At 38.8% G+C, this 26793-nt stretch overlaps 3 protein-coding genes across 3 annotated transcripts; all 3 read right to left on the reverse strand.

Annotated features, from left to right (window-relative positions):
• Window positions 1–922: 922 nt before the first annotated feature.
• On the reverse strand, window positions 923–8718 carry LOC107944369 (dynamin-related protein 4C). The gene is made up of 2 exons (XM_041109831.1): window positions 7627–8718; window positions 923–2377 (listed from the first exon to the last, which is right to left on the reverse strand). Exons 1-2 carry the CDS (start codon window positions 8406–8408, stop codon window positions 1060–1062), a joined length of 2100 nt encoding a protein of 699 aa, XP_040965765.1. The 5' UTR covers window positions 8409–8718; the 3' UTR covers window positions 923–1059.
• A 1482-nt stretch (window positions 8719–10200) lies between these two features.
• LOC121225508 (dynamin-related protein 4C) lies at window positions 10201–18366 on the reverse strand. The gene is made up of 3 exons (XM_041109830.1): window positions 18247–18366; window positions 17981–18156; window positions 10201–12397 (listed from the first exon to the last, which is right to left on the reverse strand). The coding sequence occupies exons 2-3, from the start codon at window positions 17985–17987 to the stop codon at window positions 10362–10364; spliced, it is 2043 nt and encodes a 680-aa protein (XP_040965764.1). The 5' UTR covers window positions 17988–18156; window positions 18247–18366; the 3' UTR covers window positions 10201–10361.
• Window positions 18016–25120, reverse strand: LOC121225455 (GDSL esterase/lipase At5g03980-like). Its single transcript, XM_041109773.1, has 4 exons — window positions 25109–25120; window positions 24725–24998; window positions 24456–24634; window positions 18016–18156 (listed from the first exon to the last, which is right to left on the reverse strand). The coding sequence occupies exons 1-4, from the start codon at window positions 25118–25120 to the stop codon at window positions 18016–18018; spliced, it is 606 nt and encodes a 201-aa protein (XP_040965707.1).
• Between the last annotated feature and the right edge of the window lie 1673 nt (window positions 25121–26793).

Below are 26793 nucleotides of genomic sequence, written 5' to 3' on the forward strand. Positions count from 1 at the left end.
ACATAATTCATGACTTCGCCTGATACTGTGAGACCCAATGTTAATATTTTAAGTATTCAAATCTCGGATCGTTTATGAACAAAATTTTGAAAGAAAGATGATGGAATATTGACCTTGTAGCTGTATAAGAGCTAGAAAGTAATATTATAAAAAGATTGGAGATTATAAGTTAAACACTTGGAATTATCGAAAAGTTGTTGCAGGAAGTTCGGTAGTTTGATCGCCTTAGCTAACCTCCAAAGATTCTTCATCAATTTAGACACCGAAATCCCCACACTGTCAGATTCGCTTTGAAAGAAGAGTATGTGAAATCCATTATACTCTAGAGCTCTCAAAGGGGCCATGCAAAGAGGCTTCGAAAGAAAATTGCATGAAGTTCCCACAATGTGTCATTGGTTTCATTATGATATTTTAACCTTTAATCATTTTATTTTATATAAAAAAATTTGAACTGATAAAAAATTGATTTCAAATTATTTCTATTTTTATTTTTCAATTTTTAGTGTCATTATTAATTTTTGTGTAATTCAATTGTTAAAGTATGTAGTTTGATACATAATTATTGTTGTTAATTTAGGATAGCCATGAATGGGATGCATTAAGTTTGAAATATTTTAAGTAAATTATCAAATTTTATAATATTAGTTAAAATTAAAAGAATATATATTTACTCCTTTTTTTTTTCTCTTTGTATCTTGATTTGTGGATTAGGTAACGAATATTGGTGTCCAATTATGTTATGATAATATATACTTTTTTTTATACAATTTCTAGAAGTACCTGTAGCCTCTCTTAAGCCATAAATAGAAGGATGATATGCTTCAGCGCACAAAAACTTACGTTTTCCTACATTAGCAATTGAGTTAAAACTCGATCGGTAAGATTTTAAAGAAAACAAAATAAATAAAAACTAATCCCCCAATTTACCGTCCACAGTAGTTCTGACATTATTATATGATCTTCAAATCTTTATAATCTATACTATATATATAGAATACAGACACTTGCAGCATGTAATAAAGCAAACCATGATGATGACCAAAATTTTATGTGAAAATATTAAACCAAGTAAGCATCATAAACAACAATCCTGTCCATGACCTTGGCCACACTATCTTTGGACTCCTTTAACACCTTGATGCTGTTTTTAAGATTCTCACGCTTTGCAAAAATGGCAGGAGATTCCACCAGCATCTTCTCCATCCCATGTCCATCTGGTCCCATCAGCTCCTTCACAATCTCATCAATGTCATTGTTTACAAGATTATGAACACAGTATTGTAAATGCAATGCCATGGAATCAACCAATCTAACTTTAAATATCTTCCAATAAGCAACTGTTCTCATCTTCAGATCGAAAGCTTGTTGCAGGATCAAAACGTTGGAGTGTTGTCTGAGATGTTCGACTTGGATTTTTCCGAAACCTTGGACTTCCCTGAGACATTGGATTTCTCTGAAACCTTGGAGATCCTCAGGGTAAGGTGGCAACATCATGTCTGTTCCAGTTATTTGGTTTATGAAATAGTCTTGTTGGTTCATGAGCTCATTCCACTCCCTCATGTAATCAGGGTTACATGTATAGCCTGTTAGTTTCTCCATTTCTACAATCTCTTTCACCCTATTGATTGATTGCTCCCTCAGCTTTTGAACAAGATTGTGAGCGGCTCCTTTCGCCGATACCTTGAGCTGATAATACATTTCCGAGTGGCGCGTCAAAACAGACGTCACCACATCGTCTATGTAATCCCAATACTTTTCGGTGAATTTGATAGGGAGATACGATATCCTCTCGACTTTTCTCCGGAAGATACGAAGGAATGCTTCACAGGGAAGGAAGTTCGGTAGTTCGATCCTCTTAGCATCTTCCAAACCCTTGATCTCTTCTGTTAAAAAGTCTTTCGACAGATTACTTTCCTCGCAGTTGTGAAGTTCATCGGAGAACCGGTTCAGCATTTCCACAAACCGAGCAGTCCCGTGCTTCGTGTTGTTCTCGGGGTATTCATCAAATTCCCCTCTCCAAAGAAGTTTCTTGAGGGATTCTTTAGCTGCTTGAATGATCCACATCATAGCTTTAGTTGCATCAGCAATTGAAGTTAAGACCTTTGGCATTTTCTCTAGCTCTGAAACATTTGCATCCAGCTTTGCACTAATGTTTTTAACAATCTCTGGAGAGCACTTTGCGATTTCATTAGCTTGAATTTGAACAAGCTTTTGAGCCAAAACATGAACACCCACAATTGATTTATCAATACATAACAAATGTGCATTAGTTTCGAACAATCTAGCCTCTTCCTTCCTTGCTTCTTCATAGGATTCATCACCAATCCGATTCCGAACACAAACATATCCAAGTCCTATATTCACATCATCTGCAGTGTTGCGCGGAAGCGTGTGAAAGAGTAAAATTATTGTACTGAAAAATCACACTAAGTTTAATTCCTAGGAAAGAGAGGTGGATCACGAGGATCGCTTACATACCAGATCTTTCCTAGCCAGAATATCCCTCTATCGTAATTTAATAGCACAATAAATCACTACAATGACACTTGCAAAATATGCAGAACAAAAAATAAAGAACACTAGAATTTTAACGAGGTTCAGCAAATTTTGCCTACGTCCTCGGGCACTACCAAATATATTTCACTCCAAAAATACAAGTGAAAGTTTACAAATAGGGAGAGAGAACAATTGCCTTAAGTAGAGAATGGCAAGTGTGGGATGAAGAAAGTAAGAAATGGTTAGGCCTATTTATAGTTGAGGTTTAAGGATCAACTTGCAATGTCCCTATACAATTAGGGACCAAAATTACAATTATCCCATGCCAACTAATCTTACTTTCTACTTTCGGTGCCTTTCGGTGCCAACTTTCTGTCACTATTCATCTTTGAAAAGTCAAAGATTGTAGGTATCCAATAATCTCCACCTTGAAGATTTGATTAGGATAATCTTATCTTCACACAATTCTTTCTACCTTTGACAACAATACTTGATAGTGCCTTCTTCAACTGTTAAACTTGCAGGATATTGATCAAGTTGAAACAATGTTCGAACTTGGTTGTTGTTACCACCTTGGTCATCATATCTGCGGGATTATCTGCAGTCTTGATCTTCTGAAGACAAATTTTCCCCTCTTCAATAATTTTCCACACAAAATGGAATCGTACGTCGATATGTTTTGTACGTGCATGATAGACTTGATTCTTTGCTAAATGAATAGCACTTTGACTATCACAATACACGTTAATATGCTCCTGAACCAACCCCAAGGTTTTAGCCATACCTTGTAACCAAATAGCCTCCTTTACAGCCTCTGTTACAGCCATGTATTCGGCTTCTGTGGTTGACAATGCAACTGTAGACTGTAGTGTAGACTTCCAACTTATTGGTCCTCCAGCAAGTGTAAACACATAACCGGTGGTTGATCTTCGCTTGTCCAAATCACCGGCATAGTCAGAATCAACGTACCCAATAACACATTTACCAAGTGTATTATCCTGCTTGAACAGTAATCCAACATCCACGGTCTTCTGAATATACCGTAGAATCCATTTCACAGCTTGCCAATGTCCTTTTCCAGGATTATGCATATACCTGCTCACTATACTAACTGCCTGTGAAATGTCGGGTCTTGTACACACCATTGCATACATCAAGCTACCCACTGCATTAGAATACGGAACTTGCAACATGTATTCTCGTTCCGTATTCGTCGAAGGAGATAGTTGTGCAGAAAGCTTGAAATGAGAAGCCAACGGGGTACTTACAGGTTTGGTCTGCTCGTTCATGCCAAACTGCTGTAGTACTTTCTTCAAATACTGCTTCTGAGACAAGCTAACTCTGCCATGAGCTCTATCTCTACATATTTCCATGCCGAGAATCTTTTTAGCTTCTCCTAGATCTTTCATCTCAAACTCGAGATTGAGTTGAGTCTTCAATCTTTCAATCTCAACTTTGCTCTTAGATGCTATTAGCATATCATCAACATATAAGAGCAAGTATATGAAAGTTCCTTCTTGTAGCTTCTGAAAATACACGCAATGATCAAATTTACTTCTTGTGTACCTTTGCCCTTTCATGAACTGATCAAATCGCTTGTACCACTGCCTCGGAGATTGCTTCAATCCATAAAGCGACTTTGTCAGTTTGCAAACCCAATTTTCTTTTCCAGCAACCTTGAATCCATCTGGCTGAGTCATATAGATTTCCTCTTCCAAATCACCGTGTAAAAACGCGGTCTTCACATCAAGCTGAACTAGTTCAAGATCATATTGCGCAACCAAGGCTAGCAAAATCCGAATAGACGAATGCTTCACAACTGGAGAAAACACTTCATTGTAGTCTATTCCTTCTTTCTGAGCATAACCCTTTGCTACCAATCTAGCCTTGTATCGAATTTCATTTTTACCAGGAAATCCTTCCTTTTTTGCATATACCCATTTGCATCCAATTGCCTTCTTTCCCTTGGGCAGTCTCACCAACTCCCAAGTCTTATTTTTATGAAGAGACTGCATTTCTTCATTCATAGCTTGCTTCCACTTTACACCATCAGAGTTACTTATTGCTTCTGTGTAAGTGGAAGGAACATCATCATCTGCAATTGGAAGTGCATAGGCCACCATATCGTCAAAGCGAGCAGGCTTACGAATCTCTCTTCTTGGCCTCCTATATGCAATTGAATCTTGTTGCTGTAGAAGTTCTTGGGTCGAAACTTCTTCATGTTCTTTCAATATTAGCTGGATCATCATTAACCTTTTCAAACTCCACCTGCTGCAAAGTACTACTGGTTTTGTCATCCTTTTGTGAATCCTCGTTCTTCATCATGGTTGATTCATCAAAAGTTACATCTCTACTGAAAACAATCTTCCTTGTATCAGGACACCAGAGACGGTATCCTTTTACACCACCAGTTATACCCATGAATAATGCTTTCTTTGCTCTTGGGTCTAACTTAGATTCTTTTACATGATAATATGCAGTGGAACCAAAAACATGTAAAGAATCATAATCAGTAGCAGGTTTACCAGTCCACATCTCCATAGGAGTTTTTTCATTTATTGCAGCTGATGGCAATCGGTTAATTAGATGGCACGCATATGTAACTGCCTCAGCCCAAAATTCCTTGCCCAATCCAGCATTGGACAACATACATCGAACTTTCTCCAGTATAGTCCGATTCATGCGTTCTGCCACCCCATTCTGCTGTGGTGTATCTTGAATAGTGAAGTGTCGCACAATGCCCTCATCTTGACATACTTGTAGAAATGGATCATTTTTGTACTCAGTACCATTATCTGATCGAAGTCGTTTGACCTTTCGACCTGTCTGAGTCTCCACCATCTTCTTCCACTTCAGAAATACATCCAAAACTTCATTTTTTCTTTTCATTAGATGCACCCATACTTTTCTTGAATAATCATCAAGAAAAGTGACAAAATAGTGCATACCTCCCAAAGAAGCCACTTTTGTAGGTCCCCACACATCACTGTGAACATAGTCCAGAATTCCTTTCGTATTGTGAATTGCTGAACCAAATTTTACCCTCGTCTGCTTGCCCAGAACACAATGTTCACAGAATTCCAATTTGCAAGAATTTTCACCTTTCAACAAGCCTTGCTTCGCCAAAGTCTGCAAAGCTTTTTCACCAGCATGTCCCAATCGTCTATGCCATAACCTGGTAGCCTCTGAATCTGCATCTTTCGCAGAAGCTGTTGATGTTGATCCAATAACTGTACTTTCATTTAAATAGTACAAGTTATTTCTTCTAGTGCTTTTCATCACCGTCAATACCCCTGCTACTACCTTTAGTAATCCATCTCTCAAAGTGATTGTGAGCCCTTTAGATTCTAGGGCCCCTAATGAGATGAGATTTTTCTTCAAGCTGGGTACATAGCGAACATCTGTCAGAACTTGGATTGAGCCGTCATGGTTCTTCAATTTGATTGTACCTACACCCATTGTCTTACAGGCACTATCATTGCCCATAAAAACAACTCCACCTTCTAGTTCTTCAAGACTAGAAAACCAGTCCTTATTAGGACACATATGGTAAGTACATCCCGAATCCAATATCCACTCATCCGTTTGACATGCCATTGCCATGCCAACCAAGCTAAAGTCTGACTCCTCATCATGCTCCGCTACACATGCATTAGAAATAGACTTGCCCTTTTGTAACTTAGGACAATTCTTTTTCCAATGCCCTTTCTCACGACAAAAGGCACATTCATCTTTGGCGGGTCTCCCTTTGGACTTACCCCTTCTACCAGGTTTGCTGCTGTGTGAACGACCTCTTACTGTTAAGACTTCTGCAGTTGTATCTCTGTGATCTCTTTATCTTTATTTCGAGTCTCAGATCTATACAACGCACTACAGACTGCATCAAATGTGATTGAATCTTTCCCATGAAGCAATGTGGTGGTAAGATGATCATATTCATCAGGAAGGCAATTCAACAACAATAATGCCTTGTCTTCATCTTCAAATTTCTCATCCAAATTTAGCAAGTCTGCTAAAATTTTATTGAATGAGTTCACATGGTCATTCATCGACATACCGGGTGCATACGTGAACCGAAAAAGTTTCTTTTTCATATAAAGCCTATTTTCAAGACTTTTCGTTAGAAACTTTTCTTCCAATGTATCCCACAGCTTCTTCGCTGATGTCTCCCTCATGACGGAGTACTTCTGCTCTTTGGCCAAACATAGGCGGATTGTACCACACGCCTGTCTATTGATCTTGGCCCACTCCTTATCATCCATCTTGTCAGGTTTTTCTTCAAGGGCTATATCCAGCTCTTGCTGACATAAGACATCCAGGATCTCACACTGCCACATACCAAAATTATTGGTACCGTCAAATTTCTCTACTTCAAATTTTGCATTTGTCACAGTAGTCCTTGCTGATGACGATGCTGCTGCCATTTTTCTCCTCAATCCCAACTACTGTATACGTGAACAGTACTGTATACGTGAATAGTGCCGTATACGTAAATAGTACTGTATACGTGAATAGTGCCGTATACGTGAATAGTGCCGTAAACGGTCGTATTCCCCAAGTACGAACCTGGCTCTGGTACCAATTGTTGCGCGGAAGCGTGTGAAAGAGTAAAATTATTGTACTGAAAAATCACACCAAGTTCAATTCCCAGGAAAGAGAGGTGGATCACGAGGATCGCTTACATACCAGATCTTTCCTAGCCAGAATATCCCTCTATCGTAATTTAATAGCACAATAAATCACTACAATGACACTTGCAAAATATGCAGAACAAAAAATAAAGAACACTAGAATTTTAACGAGGTTCAGCAAATTTTGCCTACGTCCTCGGGCACTACCAAATATATTTCACTCCAAAAATACAAGTGAAAGTTTACAAATAGGGAGAGAGAACAATTGCCTTAAGTAGAGAATGGCAAGTGTGGGATGAAGAAAGTAAGAAATGGTTAGGCCTATTTATAGTTGAGGTTTAAGGATCAACTTGCAATGTCCCTATACAATTAGGGACCAAAATTACAATTATCCCATGCCAACTAATCTTACTTTCTACTTTCGGTGCCTTTCGGTGCCAACTTTCTGCAACTATTCATCTTTGAAAAGTCAAAGATTGTAGGTATCCAATATGCAGTAACCTTGTCAACAAGCCCTTCAGGGGCCCTATCTACTTTAGTAACCACAGCAAGAGTTCTCTCACCATTCTTGTCCACTTGTTGCGACATCCGAATGGATTCACAAGTTGAAAAATCGACCGTGGCCGACAGAACATTAAGGATAATGCTTTCCTTTGGTGTTATGTACTGCATGATGATGTCCCTGATCTGCTCATATATGTTGTTAGGCTGACCATGGACAGGAACTCTGGTAATTCCAGGAAGATCAACCATGGTAAGATCAGGAACCCCATCTTTTCTCACCACTAAAGTTAAAGGGGTGTCAGATATGCTCTTACCCGGGCCCGCAATCTCATCAGTTGCGATGTTTATGGCTGTTGCAATCTGGGGTTCCTCCACTGGGACCATTTTTCCATTGTACTCCAAGTAAAGCTCTGGCCTTGGACTTGCATGGTTCTGCAACCTGATTATGAGAGGTACCCTGGTGCAAATTCCCTGGCTACGAGGAAGGTTAACGCCAGCCAAGGATTCAAGAACACTAGACTTGCCTGATGACTGGTCTCCGACCACAACAATTGTGGGGAGCTGTATGCCTTCTTTCATCACCATGAGCAGCCTGAGCCTGTCGATGACATCAAGCAAAGGTCGGATTTTGTCGTTGAATGATGAAATAATTGGGGCTTGAGCTGCTGCTGCTGTCACCACCCTAGGTTGGTCCATAGGAGGAGTTGCTGGTTGAGAATCTTCATAATCATTGATGAAACCCATGCTCCCTGAATCAGCTTCATCATAGCTACCCATTTTTTAGAAGTCGAGACAGGAGTGGGAATTGGCCAAACTTGATGTTTTAGATGGTTTTTTTGTTGGAAGTTGGAAAGCAACAAGTTTTAACTTAAGTGAAGACAAACTCAATGAAGCATGCTTGGCTTGATAATGACAATTAAAATAGGGTAAAGCACCAAAAATAGGATCAATAAGGTGATAGCATCCTATACCAAATCCCAAGAAACATTCAGAGGAAGCTACAATGGGAATGGAAACTTTATGTTATACTTTTTATTGTAGAAAATACAACTTATATTCTGTATTGGATTGTAGAGAATAGTGAAACAAGGACGCAAGAGAGGAAATAGAACAAAATCAAATCGGAACCAATCAGACGATGAGTGCGTCGATAACAGAACAAGTTCCTACAAGAACTAGATACCAAGTATATTTTTCTCTTTATTCCTTGTTTTGTGGATTATATAACGAATATTGATGTACTATATTTTTCTCTTTATTCCTTGTTTTTGGATTACTTAACGAATATTGATGTACGATATTTTTCTCTTTATTCCTTATTTTTGGATTATTTAACGAATATTGATGTACGATAATACTTTGGTATTGTTTATACGTCAAAACAAATATGATATTGGACTTCTTCCCCCAAACATTTAGACTGATCAGTTATTATTCGAAAAATTTTACCTAAATACCATATTAATAGATGAGAACATCTGTATTTAAAAATAAAAATCCAAAAAGATGATTGCATACCAAGGCATGGAACATTGGAATCTTGCTACACAAAAAAGCAAAACATGCAATAAGCAAACCATGATGATGACCCAAATTTTATGTGAAAATATTTAAATTTAATTTGGGTTATTTTACTGTAAAATATTTTAGCTTTGTCTCCTATTTTTATAATTTTATCTTAGCTTTTCATCATATAATTCATGATTTCGCCTGATATCGTGAGATTTAATGTTAATATTTTAAGTATTCAAATCTCGGATAGTTTATGAACAAAGTTTCGAAAGAAAGATGATGGAATATTGACCTTGCAGCTGTATAAGAGCTAGAAAGTAATATTATAAAAAGATTGGAGATTATAAGTTAAACACTTGGAATTATTGAAAAGTTGTTGCAGGAAGTTCGGTAGTTCGATCCCCACACTGTCGGATTCGCTTTGAGAGTATGTGAAATTCATTATACTCTAGAGCTCTCAAAGGGGACATGCAAAGAGGCTTCGAAAGAAAATTGCATGAAGTTCCTACAATGTCTCATTGGCTTCATTTAGATATTTTAATCTTTAATCATTTTATTTTATATAAAAAATTGAACTCATAAAAAATTTATTTCAAATTATTCTAATTTTTATTTTTCAATTTTTAGCGTAAATATTGATTTTTGTGTAATTTTTTGTAATTCAATTGTTAAAGTATGTAGTTTCATACATAATTATTGTTGTTTCAATTGTTAAAGTATGTAGTTTCATACATAATTATTGTTGTTAATTTAGAATAGCTATGAATGGGGGATGCATTGAGTTTGAAATATTTTAAGTAATTTATCAAATTTTATAACATTAGTTAAAATTAAAAGAATATATATTTACTCTTTCTTTTTTCTCTTTGTATCGAATATGGTGTCCGATTCTGTTTTGATAATATCTACTTTTTTTGACATAATATCTAGAAGTACCTGTAGCCCCTTTTTAAGCCATAAATAGGAGGATAATATGCTTCTGCGCACAAAAACTTATATCTTCCTACATTGACAATTAAGTTAAGACTCGATTGGCAAGATTTTAAAGAAAACAAAATAAAGAAAAACTAATCCCCCAATTTACCGTCCACAGTAGTTCTGACATTATTATATAATCTTCAATTCTTTATAATCTATGCTATATATATATAGAGTACAGACACTTGCAGCATGTAATAAAGCAAACCATGATGATGACCTAAATTTTATGTGAAAATATTAAACCAAGTAAGCATCATAAACAACAATCCTGTCCATGACCTTGGCCACACTATCTTTGGACTCCTTTAACACCTTGATGCTGTTTTTAAGCTTCTCACGCTTTGCAACAATGGCAGGAGATTCCACCAGCATCATCTTTATCCCATGTCCATCTGGTCCCATCAGCTCCTTCATAATCTCATCAATGTCATTGTGTACAAGATTATGAACATGGTATTGCAAATGCAATGCCATGGAATCAACCAATCTCACCTTAAATATCTTCCAATAAGCAACCATTCTCATCTTCAGGGCGAAAGCTTGTTGCAGGATCGAAACATTCGAGTGTTGTCTGAGATGTTCGACTTGGATTTCCCCGAAACCTTGGAGGTTCACACGGCAAGGCAGCGGCCCCATGTTTGTTCCAGATATTTGGTTTATGAAATGGTCATGTTCCTTCATGAGCTTATTCCACTCCATCATGTAATCAGGGTTACATGTATAGCCTGTTAGCTTCTCCATTTCTACTATCTCTTTCACCCTATTGATTGATTGCTCCCTCAGCTTTTGAACAAGGTTGTGAGCAGCTCCTTTCGCGAATACCTTGACGTGATAATACATTTCCCAGTGGCGCGTCAAAACAGACATCACCACATCGTCTATGTAATCCCAATACTTTTCGGTGAACTTGATAGGGAGATATGATATCCTCTCGACTTTTTTCCGTAAGATACGAAGGAATGCTTCAAAGGGAAGGAAGTTCGGTAGTTCGATCCCCTTAGCATCTTCCAAACCCTTGATCTCTTCTGTTAAAAAGTCTTTTGATAGATTACTTTCCTCGCAGTTGTGAAGCTCATCGGAGAACCGGTTCAGCATTTCGACAAACAAAGCAGTCCCGTGCTTCGTGTTGTCCTCGGGGTATTCATCAAATTCCCCCCTCCAAAGAAGCTTCTTGAGGGATTCTTTAGCTGCTTGAATGATCCTCATCATAGCTTGAGTGGCATCAGCATCAGAAGTTAAGGCCTTTGGCATTTTCTCTAGCTCTGAAACATTTGCTTCCAGCTTTGCACTAATGTTTTTAACAATCTCAGGCAAGCACTTTGCAATTTCATTAGCTTGAATTCGGACAAGCTTTTGAGCCAAAACATGAACACCCACAATTGATTTATCAATACATGACAAATGTGCATTAGTTTCGAACAATCTAGCCTCTTCCTTCCTTGCTTCTTCATAGGATTCATCACCAATCCGATTCCGAACACAAACATAACCAAGTCCTATATTCACATCATCTGCAGTAACCTTGTCAACAAGCCCTTCGGGGGCCCTATCTACTTTAGTAACCACAGCAAGAGTTCTCTCACCATTCTTGTCCACTTGTTGCGACATCCTAATGGATTCACAAGTTGAAAAATCAATCGTAGCCGACAGAACATTAAGGATAATGCTTTCCTTTGGTGTTATGTACTGCATGATGATGTCCCGGATCTGCTCATATATGTTGTCAGGCTGACCATGGACAGGAACTCTGGTAATTCCAGGAAGATCAACCATGGTAAGATCAGGAACCCCATCTTTTCTCACCACCAAAGTCAAAGGGATGTCAGATATGCTCTTACCCGGGCCTGCAATCTCATCAGTTGCAATGTTTATGGCTGTTGCAATCTGGGGTTCCTCCACTGGGACCATTTTGTCATTGTACTCCAAGTAGAGCTCTGGCCTTGGCCTTGCATGGTTCTGCAACTTGATTATGAGAGGTACCCTGGTGCAAATGCCCTGGCTACGAGGAAGGTTAACACCAGCCAAGGATTCAAGAACACTAGACTTGCCTGATGACTGGTCTCCAACCACAACAATTGTGGGGAGCTGTATGCCTTCTTTCATCACCATGAGCAGCCTGAGCCTGTCGATGACATCAAGCAAAGGTCGGATTTTGTCATTGTATGATGAAATAATTGGAGCTTGAGCTGCTGCTGCTCCCACCACATTAGGTTGTTCCATAGGAGGAGTTGCTGGTTGAGAATCTTCATAATCAATGATAACATCAATGCTCCCTGAATCAGATTCATCATCGCTACCCATTTTTTAGAAGTCGAGACAGGAGTGGGAATTGGCCAAACTTGATGTTTTTTATGGTTTTTTTGTTGGAAGTTGGAAAGCAATAAACTTAAACTAAAGTGAAGAAAAATTCAATGAAGCATATTTGGCTTTATAATGAAAATTAAAATAGGGTAAAGCACCAAAAATAGGCACAATAAAGCGATAGCATCCTATACCAAACCCCAAGAAACAATCAAAGGAAGCTACAATGGGAATGGAAAACTTTAGGTTATACTTTGAATTGTAGAAAATAATGATACTGTTAAGAAATGGCTTAAAATTGGTAGTGGATTGTTGTTGTTGGTAGTGGGTTGTTGGTGGTAGTGGATTAGTGGATGGTTGTTGGTGTCCATTTTCAACCACAAATCTTTGCCAAAGTTTTGGACAATTATGTCCTTGAACTCTCTTATAAATAGAGAGGTTCATTAGCCATATTCATCATCCCAAACCAAGAGAGAGCAAAGCTTGTTCTTTGAAAGCTAGGATTTTAGCTTTCGGATTTTCTATAGGGGTTGAGAGTTGTGAGGTTCTCGGGTTGTGTCTTGAGTGTAAAACACTTGTAATCTTCATCTTGTTATAGTGAAATTTCTTTTCGCCTCTGCCCGTGGACGTAGGCATTAAAGCCGAACCACGTAAATCCTTGTGTTCACTTTATTTTTCGTTTCGGTCAATTTACTTGTAGTCATATCTGAGTTCTCGAATCGATCCTTTCCGCAACAAATTGGTATCAGAGCGTAGTTGAAGGAGTGATAATATTTTCTGAATTGCCCTGTGACTGCAGCTTTGTCTGATCTTTCACATCAGGAAGAAAATATTATCATTCATTCAAAGGTTCCAAATTATGGCTACAAGTGTTTCATCGACTAAGTATGATGTCGAGAAATTTACCGGGAAAAATAGTTTCAGTTTATGGCGCATCAAGATGCGGGCAGTGCTGGTTCAACAAGGATTGCTAAAAGCATTGTCTGGTAAAGATAAATTACCAAGCACGCTTTCGGAAGAGCAAAAGGATGACATGCTAGAAAGAGCACATAGTGCTATTCTGCTATGTCTAGGAGATGAAGTGCTACGAGAAGTAGCGGAAGAGAAAACCGCGTCCGGTTTGTGGCTCCGGTTAGAGAGCAAGTACATGACGAAGTCATTGACGAACCGGCTCTACCTCAAGCAAAGACTCTATGCCCTGAAGATGGAGGAAGGTACACCTGTTTCCCAGCACCTGGATAAATTCAATTCCATTATCATGGATTTGAATAATATCGATAACAAAATCGATGATGAGGACCAAGCAATAATTGTTTTGTGTTCTTTGCCTCCCTCGTATGAGAATTTTGTTGATACAATGATGTACGGTCGTGATGACCTGACTCTAGAGGAGGTGAAAAATGCCTTAAGTTCCAGTGAGTTGAGGAAGAAAATCACTGGTAAGGTGGTCGAAAACAATGAAGGCGAAGGCTTGGTTGCTCGAGGAAGATCCAAGGCAAAGGGTGGAAGTTCAAGTAAAAGCCATCCTAGATCGCAGTCCAAGAAGAGAATACAGTGCTACTACTGTAAGAAGTACGGGCACATGAAGGTAGATTGTCCGAAAAGGAAGGAGAAATCAGAATCACAGGAGCAACAAAATGATCGTGCGAATGTAGCTGATGCAGATTCTTCAAGTGATGCCGAGATCGTTCTTGCAGTATCCGACTCTTACGCTGGTGGGAGATGGATTCTTGATACGGGAGCTACATTTCATATAAGTACTTCGAAAGATGCATTCTCAACATACGAGAAGCATTCTGGTTCAGTACTAATGGGAAATGACCACGCATGTCAAGTCATGGGGATTGGCACAGTTCGTATAAAGATGTTTGACGGTATTGTTAGAACTCTAACTGATGTTCGGCACATTCCAGAAATGAAGAAAAATTTGATCTCTTTGAGTACGTTGGACAAGAAAGGCTTTCGGTACTCTGCTGAAGGTGGAGTTCTCAAGGTATTCTCGGGTGCTTTGACTGTGATACGTGGTAATTTGGAGCGGGGCCTTTACTTCCTCGATGGTTCCTCGGTTACAGGTGTTGCGGGAGTGTCATCATCAGATGATCTAGATTCTGACACCACGAAGTTATGGCATATGCGGCTCGGGCATATGAGCGAGAGAGGCTTATCGGTGCTAAGCAAACGAGGATTATTGTCTGGGCAGTGTACAGGAAAGTTGAATTTCTGTGAGCACTGCGTCTTCGGTAAGCAGACTCGGGTAAAGTTCAGCACTGGGATTCACAAGACAAAAGGCACAGTGGATTACTTCCATTCTGACCTTTGGGGGCCTTCTCCGACAATTTCTAAAGGTGGTTACAGATATCTGCTTACCTTTATCGATGATTACTCGAGAAAGGTTTGGGTGTATTTTCTGAAGAGCAAGTATGAGGTTCTCATCAACTTCAAGCAATTTAAAGCTTTGATCGAAAATCAAACAGGAAAGAAGATCAAGCGATTCCGGACGGATAATGGCTTGGAGTTTTGCTCAGGTGAATTCAATGAGTTCTGCAAAAATGAAGGAATAGTGAGACACCGCACTGTTCGTCGAACACCACAACAAAATGGAGTTGCAGAACGCATGAATAGAACTCTCTTGGAGCGAGCTCGTTGCATGCGATCAAATGCTGGGCTCGGTGAAGAATTTTGGGCTGAAGCTGTTAATACTGCTTGTTATTTGGTTAACAGATCTCCGTCAACAGCTATTGAGCTGAAGACTCCTGAGGAAGTATGGTCTGGTTCTCCTGCTGATTACTCTGGTTTAAGAGTGTTTGGCTGCCCTGCGTATGCTCATGTAAATGAGGGAAAACTCAAACCGAGGGCGAAGAAATGCATATTTCTTGGATACGGCCAAGGGGTGAAAGGATACAGGTTGTGGTGTCCTGATCCGGTTTCGTCCAAGTTCATCATCAGCAGAGATGTGACTTTTGATGAGTCATCCATGCTTCGATCCACCACAAATTCCCGGGAAAAGGAGGAGTCAGATAGAATGGGAGATCACGGTGTTGAGAAGCAGGTGGAGTGTCAGGTGGACGCTCCAATTCCTACGGAAGGTACTTCAGTCCAGGATGATCAAGTTGAGGTGCAAGATTCCGATGAAGATGAGTCACCTCAAGAAAAACCATATAGCATTGCCACTGGAAGAACGAAGAGACAAATCAAACCAAATCCGCGTTACGCTAATCTGGTGTCTTTCGCGCTCAGTGTGGCGGAGTCCATTGGTATAGAACCTTCCAGTTATAATGAGGCTGTCACGTGTGATGAGTCGGCACAGTGGGCAATTGCTATGAGTGAGGAGATAGAATCTCTTCACAAGAACCATACTTGGGAGTTGGTTAAGCCGCCAAGTAACCAGAAGATAGTTGGTTGCAAATGGGTCTTCAAGAAAAAGGAAGGCATCCTAGGGGTTGAAGCAACTAGATTCAAGGCACGATTGGTTGCTAAAGGCTTCACTCAGAAAGAGGGGATTGACTACAATGAAGTTTTCTCCCCAGTCGTAAAGCATTCTTCCATTCGTGTATTACTTGCCATGGTGGCCAAGTCTGATCTAGAACTTGAGCAGCTTGACGTAAAAACGGCGTTCTTGCATGGTGAGCTCGAGGAAACAATCTACATGCGTCAACCAGAGGGTTTTACAGTTCCTGGTAAAGAAGACCATGTCTGTCTATTAAAGAAGTCTTTATATGGATTGAAACAATCCCCAAGGCAGTGGTACAAGCGGTTTGATAGCTTCATGATTCAGCATGGTTACACAAGATGTGACTATGATGCTTGTGTCTATCATCGGAAGCTCTCAGATGGTTCGCACATTTATTTGTTGCTGTATGTTGATGACATGTTAATTGCTTCCAAAAACATGTCGGAAATCAACAAGTTAAAGTCGCAGTTGAGTGGTGAGTTCGAGATGAAGGATCTGGGTGCTGCCAAGAAAATTTTGGGCATGGATATTCACAGAGATCGCAAGGCGGGCAAGCTTCGTGTGTCGCAGAAGAACTACATTGAAAAGGTTCTTCAACGCTTCGGCATGGATAAAGCGAAAACTGTGAGTACTCCGTTGGCACCACATTTCAAACTCTCTGCAGAGTTGTCACCACAATCTGATGAAGAAAAGCAGCAAATGTCTCACATTCCATACTCGAGTGCAGTTGGAAGCGTGATGTATGCAATGGTTTGCACTCGTCCAGACATTTCACATGCAGTTAGTGTGGTCAGCAGATACATGAGTTGTCCTGGCAAGGAACACTGGCAGGCCGTGAAATGGATTCTCAGGTACTTGAGAGGTTCTGCAGATTTATGCTTGGTATATGATCAGAGTGACTGCACTAGCAGTGTCACGGGCTATGTGGACTCTGATTATGCTGGAGATCTGGACAAAAGAAGATCTCTGACGGGTTATGTTTTCACTTATTCTGGAGGAGCCATTAGTTGGAAAGCTGTGTTACAGTCTACCGTAGCCTTATCTACGACTGAGGCGGAATATATGGCGTTAGCAGAAGCAGTGAAAGAAGCATTGTGGATGAAAGGTCTAGTAAGCAGTTTGGGTTTACAACAGGATTTCACTGTTGTATTTTGCGATAGCCAGAGTGCCATACATCTGACTAAAAATCAGATGTTTCATGAACGGACCAAACACATTGATGTCAGATATCATTTTGTTCGGGAACATGTTACGCAAGGTGACATTGTTATCAGCAAGGTTGCTACCGAGAAGAATCCTGCAGATATGTTAACTAAGGTGATCCCTGCATATAAGTTCAAGCATTGCTTGGACTTGATAGGTATTCGGGATTGATTAGCGCCAGAGAGGCGTTTGGAAGAGGTGATCCAGTTCGAGGAATTCACTATGATGTTCAGCTTGGTAAATTTCAAGCCAAGGTGGAGATTTGTTAAGAAATGGCTTAAAATTGGTAGTGGATTGTTGTTGTTGGTAGTGGGTTGTTGGTGGTAGTGGATTAGTGGATGGTTGTTGGTGTCCATTTTCAACCACAAATCTTTGCCAAAGTTTTGGACAATTATGTCCTTGAACTCTCTTATAAATAGAGAGGTTCATTAGCCATATTCATCATCCCAAACCAAGAGAGAGCAAAGCTTGTTCTTTGAAAGCTAGGATTTTAGCTTTCGGATTTTCTATAGGGGTTGAGAGTTGTGAGGTTCTCGGGTTGTGTCTTGAGTGTAAAACACTTGTAATCTTCATCTTGTTATAGTGAAATTTCTTTTCGCCTCTGCCCGTGGACGTAGGCATTAAAGCCGAACCACGTAAATCCTTGTGTTCACTTTATTTTTCGTTTCGGTCAATTTACTTGTAGTCATATCTGAGTTCTCGAATCGATCCTTTCCGCAACAGATACAAGGACAGAAGAGAGGAAACAGAACAAAATCAAATCGTGACCGACCAAAAGATGAGTGTGTCGATGACAGAAAGTTCGAAACATAAACAGCACCACTAGTTCCTACAGGAACTAGACAGCAGAACTATATGAAACAATGTATTCACATTGAAGTTTCGGAGAGATGCCACGTACAAGCCATGTTGCCATTAACTCATATGCTCTTTGTGTCAAATGAGCTCCATCCCAACTAAGCCGTTCATTAGGGTTTTCGCATACCGGTACTTTTGGATCTCCGCACCAACTTGATAAGCCAGAATTGTAGTCCCCAATTCCGCAGCAAGCTTTTTGCAATGATGTTGGATCAAAACCTGATGAGATTTTTCGAAAACTCAGAACATGACTAGAACCATTCACAGTACGATCTCATAAACTTCTGGATGCAAATAAATCAGACTTACCAAGCAGATCAGCTTTGCTCAAAAGCCACAGGAATGCATTGTAGTAGCAACCGTAGACAACGATTACATCTTGATGTTTTTCTTTTAGCTCAGCAATAGCTTGTTGAAGAAGATGACTATGATAGATTGAAAAATTATTCAACTCCTTTAAAATTATATATTTTAATTTTAGCCTAAAAAAAAAAAAATCTTGACTTGGTCCCTTTCGGGCAAATTACACATAAAAGCATTATTTTTTTAAAATTTACGGAAATAAGCCCGGTATTTTATTATTTACTGGAATGAGTCATTTTCCCCAAAATCGCGTCTACGTTAGCGCGATGTCAGGGGAGTCAGCAAATCGCGCCTCAAAAAAAAAATCTTGACTTGGTCCCTTTCGGGCAAATTACACATAAAAGCCTTATTTTTTTTAAATTTACCGAAATAGGCCCGGTATTTATTATTTACCGGAATGGGCTATTTTTCCCAAAATTGCTTCTACATTAGCGCGATGTCAAGGGACGTCAGAAAATCGCGTCCTCGTAGGCACAATTTGCTGACGTGGAAGCAAATCGCGCTAACGTGGACGCGATTTGCGCCGCACGTGAACAGTACCCTCCGGTCAAAAAATTGACCGTTTATGTTTTTTAGCTTGGAAAACTTTGAAATGCCATAACTTTTCGCTCGGTTGTTCGATTGAGATGATTTTTTTTATTTCGAATAACTTTTCGAGATCTACGCGCTGACGGTTGAGACGATTGAGGCGGTTTGCCGCAGTTTTCGTCGAAAAAGATCCTTTTTTACCTCTAAATTTTTATTTTTTTCGGTTTAAAATTAAATTTTGAAACATTCAAATCATTATTTTCCTTGTTTATTTGAAGTAAACACCGGATTTTTTTTACAAAATTATTGTATTATTTTTTCTGATTTGACACGTGTATGGAATAGGTCCGATAAATCATTAAAACGTAAGTAATATAATTAAGATAATAACAGTATTTTTATAATATGTTAATTAATTAGTTTAGCTTAGTTGGTTAATATGCTTGCTTTTTTCCTTTAGTACCTTGGTTCAAATCTTGTTGGTAATAATTTTGAATCTTTTTTGTACTTGTTGCATTTATTTTTTTAATCAATTAACTCTTCAATATTACATTAATATATATTATTAGTACAATAATATAGACAGATTGACAATTTGAGCTACAATATTATGAATATTAACTACAATACATAATTTGAGCTACATATTACAGTAATACATATTGGGCAAAATACCAAAAAACCCTATTTTTTTAAAATTTACCGAAATGGGCCCGATATTTTATTATTTATCGAAATGGGTCATTTTCCCCGAAATCGCGTCCACGTCAGCGCGATGTCATGGGACGTGTCAGAAAATCGCGTCCTCGTAGGCACGATTTGTGTTCACATAAGCAAAGCGCGCTGACGTGGACGCGATTTTCTAACACGTCCCCTGATATCGCGCTGACGTGGACGCGATTTAAGGGAAAATGGCCTATTCCGGTAAATAATAAAATACCGGGTCCATTTCGGTAAATTTAAAAAAATAGGGTTTTTTTGGTATTTTACTCGTCCCTTTCGCATACCTACTCTAAGACCAAAAAAAAATCATTTTATTTAAGCTTTTTGTTTATTAATAATTTTTTTTCAATGTGATTCATTAAATACAATTAAAAATATTTGGAAGAGAAATCTAGTCGTAGACTAGATAGTTAAGATAATATCTAACAGAGAGGTCGATGTTCGAGTGTTTGTTGAAGTTCTTACGTAACTTTTAACAATTTTACTGATAACACTCTAGAATACGTATTTTTATATATTAATTATGTATTTATTCTAAGAATGATGCTACTAATTTGAGCTATTTATGATCTTTTATCTCATAAGGACTAAATTTGAGGTAAAAACAAAATTAATGGCCAAGAACGTGAATTTAGAGATACAATAGGCCAATGTGCTACACAAGAAAAAGTTGTTGCCAAAAGTGCAAGTGTGGAGGACACAAGGGTTGAGATGCAAAAAGAAGAGATTTTATTCTATCAGACTCTATTTTAATTATATTAGGATAATTAATATTAAGATAATTATTAAAGATTATTTAATTTTAGGATTTAATTTTATTTATCTTTATTTATCTTTAATTAAATGTATTTATCGTTTGGCAATTTAAGTAGGATTAGACTATCTCCCCTAGCACTATAAATAGGGGTGAAGTGAGTCAAAAGAGGATCCATCTTTTTTGTAAACACTCTCTCCTCAAAAGTCTAGGCTTTTGTTCTTCTCATATTTCATTTAAATAAAATCTCAATTTTTATTTATTTTCTTTTCTACCACAATCATGAGCCACTAAACCTATCTAGCCAAAGGTTGTCGAAAATCTCCAAAATAGTTTATGAGGCTTAGAATTCGTACTTAGCTTTCTCAATGAGTGTTCATCGTTTCTCTGCACTACGAGACTGACGCTTTCGTCGATGTCCCTTAAGAAGTAAGCTTTTCAATGTATGCAAAGGTGGCCACTTTGTATGTTTTGGGAAAGTTGCACAGTCGGTTTGTAAAATAGGGTAAAGCACCAAAAATAGGAACAATAAAGCGATAGCATCCTATACCAAACCCCAAGAAACAATCAAAGGAAGCTACAATGGGAATGGAAAACTTTAGGTTATACTTTGAATTGTAGAAAATACATCTTATATTCCGTATTGGATTGTAGAAAATAATGATACAAGGACAGAAGAGAGGAAACAGATCAAAATCAAATTGTGACCATGTGACAACCCAAATTAGACCCTGGTCGGAATGTGGTTTCGAGACCACATTACCGAGCCAAAAATTTATTTTCGTGTTTTAATTGCATAAATTGTTGTGTGACAGTGAATGCATGAGAAATTAAATGCTTAATATTAGCATTAGGATTGTGAATTCATTCAAAAAGGACCTAGTTGACGAAGTTAGGAAAGATGATAGATGAATTATAAGGATTAATTAATAATAGGTTGAGGAAGCATGGTTTTGCATGTCAATTTGCCCATAAAATTTATGGTGGCCGGCCAAGGAGTGATAATGCTCCACTCATTCTAATTTAAAATGTTTCTTTGGTGAACAAATGATGGGATTAATAATAGAAAAGGGAACAAAAAAAAAATGGGTGTCATACTTGCCATCACCTAGCCGAAAAACCAAGAAAAAAGAAGGGGAGAAAGGAACTTGGGAGGGATTCGGCCATTGCTTGCCTAGGGAGAGTGTTTGATGTTGTGGCATGAAAAATGAGGGAGTTTGAATGCTTAATAAGGAGGGAAGAAGGAGTGTTCATATTTTCTTTCTTTTGCAATTGTTCTAACTAGAGGAAGAAGAGGAAGCAAGATTCGGCCAAGGTGGTCCTTTAGACCAAGGTATGTTCAATGATATTTTGGAAGCTTACCCTACCTTTGGGGTGATGAGTCTAGATTCTATCTATTCCATGGTTGGGTTTGGGGTTGTTGGAGAGTTAGGATTCGGCTAAGGAGTTTAAAAATAAAAGCTAGTTGATACCTTGATGCTATTAGCATGCTAGTTATATGGTTGTGTTAAGTTGCTTGTTATGTTAGCATGAAAGTTGAAAATTGTTAAGCTATTTTGTTGGAGGTGCCGAACTTAGGACTAGGAAGAGAATGAGTATTCGGCTAACATAGTGGAAAGGTGGTGTTGCCGATTGCTAGATTTAGACTAGGGGAGTGGCTGTAATGGGCATTAAGATGTGGGACTTAAGAAATGTAGTTATATGTGGACTTACATGATGTTACAAATAGATGTGAAAATATGCTAGATTAGGAAAACTCGATTAAGTGTTCATGAGATGAAATTAGGTGTTTAAATGATGTTATAGTTGACATTGTACATGTATACATGCATTTCGGCCATGGTCTTTGCTTGAATTTGAGATTTGTAATGTGATTTTCCTAAATTGTCTATGAATTTTTGGTTGTTGATTCCATGGTAATGGTATATTGAATCCATGAAAATTTAGTAAGGTTGCATTCGGCAACTTGCTTGGAATTAAAAATTGATGTCTAAGCTTAGGTGATTTCGATGATGATATATATATATTCATAAGTATATTTAGTTGATTCGGCTTTGGTAGTTGCATGAGGCTATTGGCCGAATATACTAACATACATATACATGTGAAATTGGATTGTAAATATTTAGCAAGGTGGTTAAACTAGTTAAATTATTGATTTAGCTCAAGGAGTTAAAGGAGGTGAATCGAGCAAAGGCAAAGAAAAGGTTATCGAGTAGCCGAGTTGGAACCGTCTTACCCAACACGAGGTAAGTCATTAAGCATGTAGTTGGTATTGTTTTAAATGGTCATAATGTTTATGTATTGATGCTGAATGGAATGAATAAATATACATATATATATGCATGTACGTATGTGATGATGAAATTGTTGAATGAAAAGAAAAGAGGTAAGATGTACTGAGTTGTTGATCTCGGCACTAAACGTGCGGGTATAACCATTTGTGACCATGAGATTGGCGCTAAGTGCGCGGGAGTAAATTGTACAGCACTAAGTGTGCGATTTGACTATGTTGCACTAAGTGTGCGAAATGAATATGATGCACTAAGTGTGCGAATTGACCATGCGGCACTAAGTGTGCGAGTCTAACTATGTAGCACTAAGTGTGCGATTTGATTACGTAGCACTAAGTGTGCGAGTTGATTATATAGCACTGAGTGTGCGGGCTCAATATACATTCGTGAATCATTATGGACACTATGTGTGCGACACTATTGAGTCGATCGCGGACAGCGGATCGGGTAAGTGTCTTGAGTACATGGCTAATAGGTGCTATGCTTATACTTGGTGTTGAGCTCGGTAAGTTGAACCTATGTGACAAATATACTTGAAGTCACGTACATAAAATTTATCATAGAATGGGTGAAAGGCCGTTTAGTTGTATGTTTGTAACGAAAATAAAATGATTTATGAAAATGCCTCGAATATCCTATTGATGAGTATGTGGATTGTGAATGCATAAATTGGTATGAAATTGAATCGATAGGTTGGAGGAACTATGGTATGGTTCGGTATGGATGGAGTAAATTGTCTCATTCCATTTTGTTTCCTCTTGTGATAATGTTATTGATGTATAGTAGTGCATTGCTTATGACTTACTGAGTTATAAACTCACCCGGTGTTTCCTTGTCACCCATTATAGGTTGCTTGGACTCATCTATTTTTGCGGGGTCGGGCCGTCATCGAAGTCATCACACCGGATAGCAAGTTTTGGTACTTTCTTCTTAGTGTGTTTAGAAGATCATTTTGGCATGTATAAGCTAGTACGTTGTGTTTGAATTATGGCATGTAAACTTTAAGCCATGCGAAAATGGCACGAATGTTCGATTGAATTGGATCAAGGGTAGGCATGAAATGGACCTAGTTACTTTCGTAACAGATGCTGGCAGCAGCAGTGTCATGAGATTGAAAAATCACTAAAAATAGTAGGAGTGGAATTAATTGATGAATAAATTATGTAATCGAAGCTCGATGAGTCTGCTTTCATGAGGAAGTAACGAAAAGATCATATGGGCAGTATATTAAGAGATAATCAGATTTTTGTGGGACAGGGCCAGAACGGTTTCTGGATTCCCTGCTCCGACTTTGGAATTTCATTAAAAATTAACCAGAGATAATTAGGGGTCGTACCATATATGTACAGATTCCTCTCTGAGTCTAGTTTTCATAGAAACAAACGGCAACAGTATTTAAGCCCTGTGCAGGGAGATATCCAAGTCGTAATGGGCAAAGGTCAGTGTAGTCGACCCCTGCAACTTGGGGGACTTTGACTAATAAACTGTACTAATTGGCCCAACCAAAAATTCTATAAAAAAATACATAGATGGGCACATGAGTCTAGTTTCTGGGAAAAATTACGAAACTGATTTTCGAGTTACGAAACTCAAGATATGATTTTTAAAACGACTAGTACACAGATTGGGCAGTGTCTGGAAAATAAATTTTGTAAGAGGTTAAAGCCAGTTAACACCTCGTGTTCGACTCCGGTGTCGGTTTCGGGTTCGGGGTGTTACAGACCAACCAAAAGATGAGTGTGTCGATGACAGAAAGTTCGAAACATAAACAGCCCCACTAATTCCTACAGGAACTAGACAGCAGAACTATATGAAACAATGTATTCTCATTGAAGTTTCGGATAGATGTCACGTACAAGCCATGTTGCCATTAACTCATATGCTCTTTGTGTCAAATGAACTCCATCCCAACTAAGCCGTTCATTAGGGTTTTCGCATACCGGTACTTTTGGATCTCCGCACCAACTTGATAAGCCATAATTGTAGTCTCCCCCAATTCCGCAGCAAGCCTTTTGCAATGATATTGGATCAAAACCTAATGAGATTTTTCGAAAACTCAGAACATGACTAGAACCATTCACAGTACGGTCTCATAAACTTATGGATGCAAATAAATCAGACTTACCAAGCAGATCAGCTTCGCTCAAAAGCCACAGGAATGCATTGTAGTAGTCACCGTAGACAACGGTTTCATCTGGATGTTCTTCTTTTAGCTCAGCAATAGCTTGTTGAAGAAGATAATTATGATAGATTGAAAAATTATTCAACTCTTTTAAACAATGAAGTTCATCATAAGCAGTAGAATCATTTGTTTGGTATTTGGTGAGATATACAGGAAAGCAGCCTATGGGGAAGTTTCCAGGAACAACTAACCGAGTAGCACCATATCCGATAACTCTCTACACAGTGGAACTTATGAGAAACAGGGTTTCAATGATTAGAAGTGATATAATCAGATGTCTCTTGAAAGGAAACTTACTTTGGTAGCTTGTTTTATCGTTTCTACTACCTCGGGCACCATGGTCTTAACCTCTTCTATGGTTTTTCCTTGCCAAAAGGCGTAGTTATAGTTTTTTCCTCCTATCTCCCCAACCATGAAAAGAGCTTTCCCATTTTTCTTGAAGCAATCTACCAAATATAACACCTCAAGTGGTTATTTGTGTTAATCCATTCTGAACATCGTTATTATACCTGATTACCTAACCAGGAGGCCTCATTAGACCAACCGCTCCATCATGGAGGTCTCGCCTGCATGATAGCTCAACCAACTAAAGACACTCATGTGCCTTGTCACACGAGCCACCACAAGGTCATATCAAGATCCACTCAGGACCTGCTCCTGTCACATCTAGTACAGGCTCTATCACTCGACCATTAAGTCTACAAGAATAATCTATCTTCAACCTCTGCTAGCAGCTCTTGACACTCACGTGTGAGCCACCTTCAACCTCTTCCACCACATCCTATATCAACAAACATATATATATATATATATAGGAAAGATGCTAACCTTTGTTACCACGACAAGTTGTATTGAAATAGCTAAACATCCAGTCAAGTTGTTGTTGAAGTCAGCTCCCATGTAGCAGCAAAGGTGGCCATGCAAGGAACGTGCTTCAACAGCAAAATTGGTGCAGCAAGCTGAAGCTATCCATTTAGTTTCCTTAATTGAATGTTTTGTATTTAGTTAGGATCAAACTTGGTTGGTAGCTGCATTTTGATGTAATTAGGTGCTGAATGACAAGTTTAGGTAGAAGTTTTTTGTTTTTCAATCAAGTTTACCAAGTTACTAGGCAATTTAGTGGTGTTAGGTATGTTATTAGGTGATTACTTGTTTGTTTTACTTGTTGACTGATATATGTAATGGCTTAATGCCTTGTTGATTGGGTTAATGAAAGATATCAGCTCATTTTTCATTCAATCTTCTTCTCTCTTTTCTGTTTTTCACTTGCTAGTTTCATCTTTCTGTTTTCTGCTTCCGAGTTTGCTTCTTCACCAAGGCTCGAGGCTTACTTCTCAAGCAAGACTAGAAATAGCTTGTTGCTGCCTCTTGCACCAACAATTGGTATCGAGAGCTCTTGTCTTAGTGGACCTGTTGCTTCAAAACAAGGAACTTGATGGCTTCTTCAGGATTTTCACCAGCAGCCCCACCAGTCTTCAATGGAGAAGGCTTTCACATATGGCTGGTCAAGATGAAGACTTACCTACAGGCCTTCGATCTGTGGGAAGTTGTCAACACAGATACTGAGCCAGCACCACTGAGGGCTAATCCCACAGTAGCTCAGATTAGGCAACATGCTGATGAGAGGACCAAAAGGCACAAAGCTATGTCCTGCATCCAGAACTGTGTGTCAGATGTCATCTTCACCAGAATCATGGCCTGTGAGACTCCAAAACAGGCCTGGGATAAGCTTAAGGAGGAGTTTCAAGGCACTGAGAGAACAAGGCAACAGCAGCTGTTAAACTTGAGAAGGGATTTCGAGAATTTGAAGATGAAGGAAGAAGAAACAGTGAAGCAGTACTCAGATAGAATTATGGCAGTGGTTAACAGCATAAGGCTCCTAGGTGAGCACTTTGATGAGGCAAGAATTGTGGAGAAAGTCCTCTCCACTTTGCCTGAGAGATATGAGGCCAAGATATCCTCCCTAGAGGACTCAAGAGACCTTGCTAGCATCTCTTTGACTGAGTTAATCA

The sequence above is a fragment of the Gossypium hirsutum genome, chromosome D13 (assembly GCF_007990345.1).
Source record: "Gossypium hirsutum isolate 1008001.06 chromosome D13, Gossypium_hirsutum_v2.1, whole genome shotgun sequence".
In the NCBI taxonomy this organism is placed as follows: domain Eukaryota; kingdom Viridiplantae; phylum Streptophyta; class Magnoliopsida; order Malvales; family Malvaceae; genus Gossypium; species Gossypium hirsutum.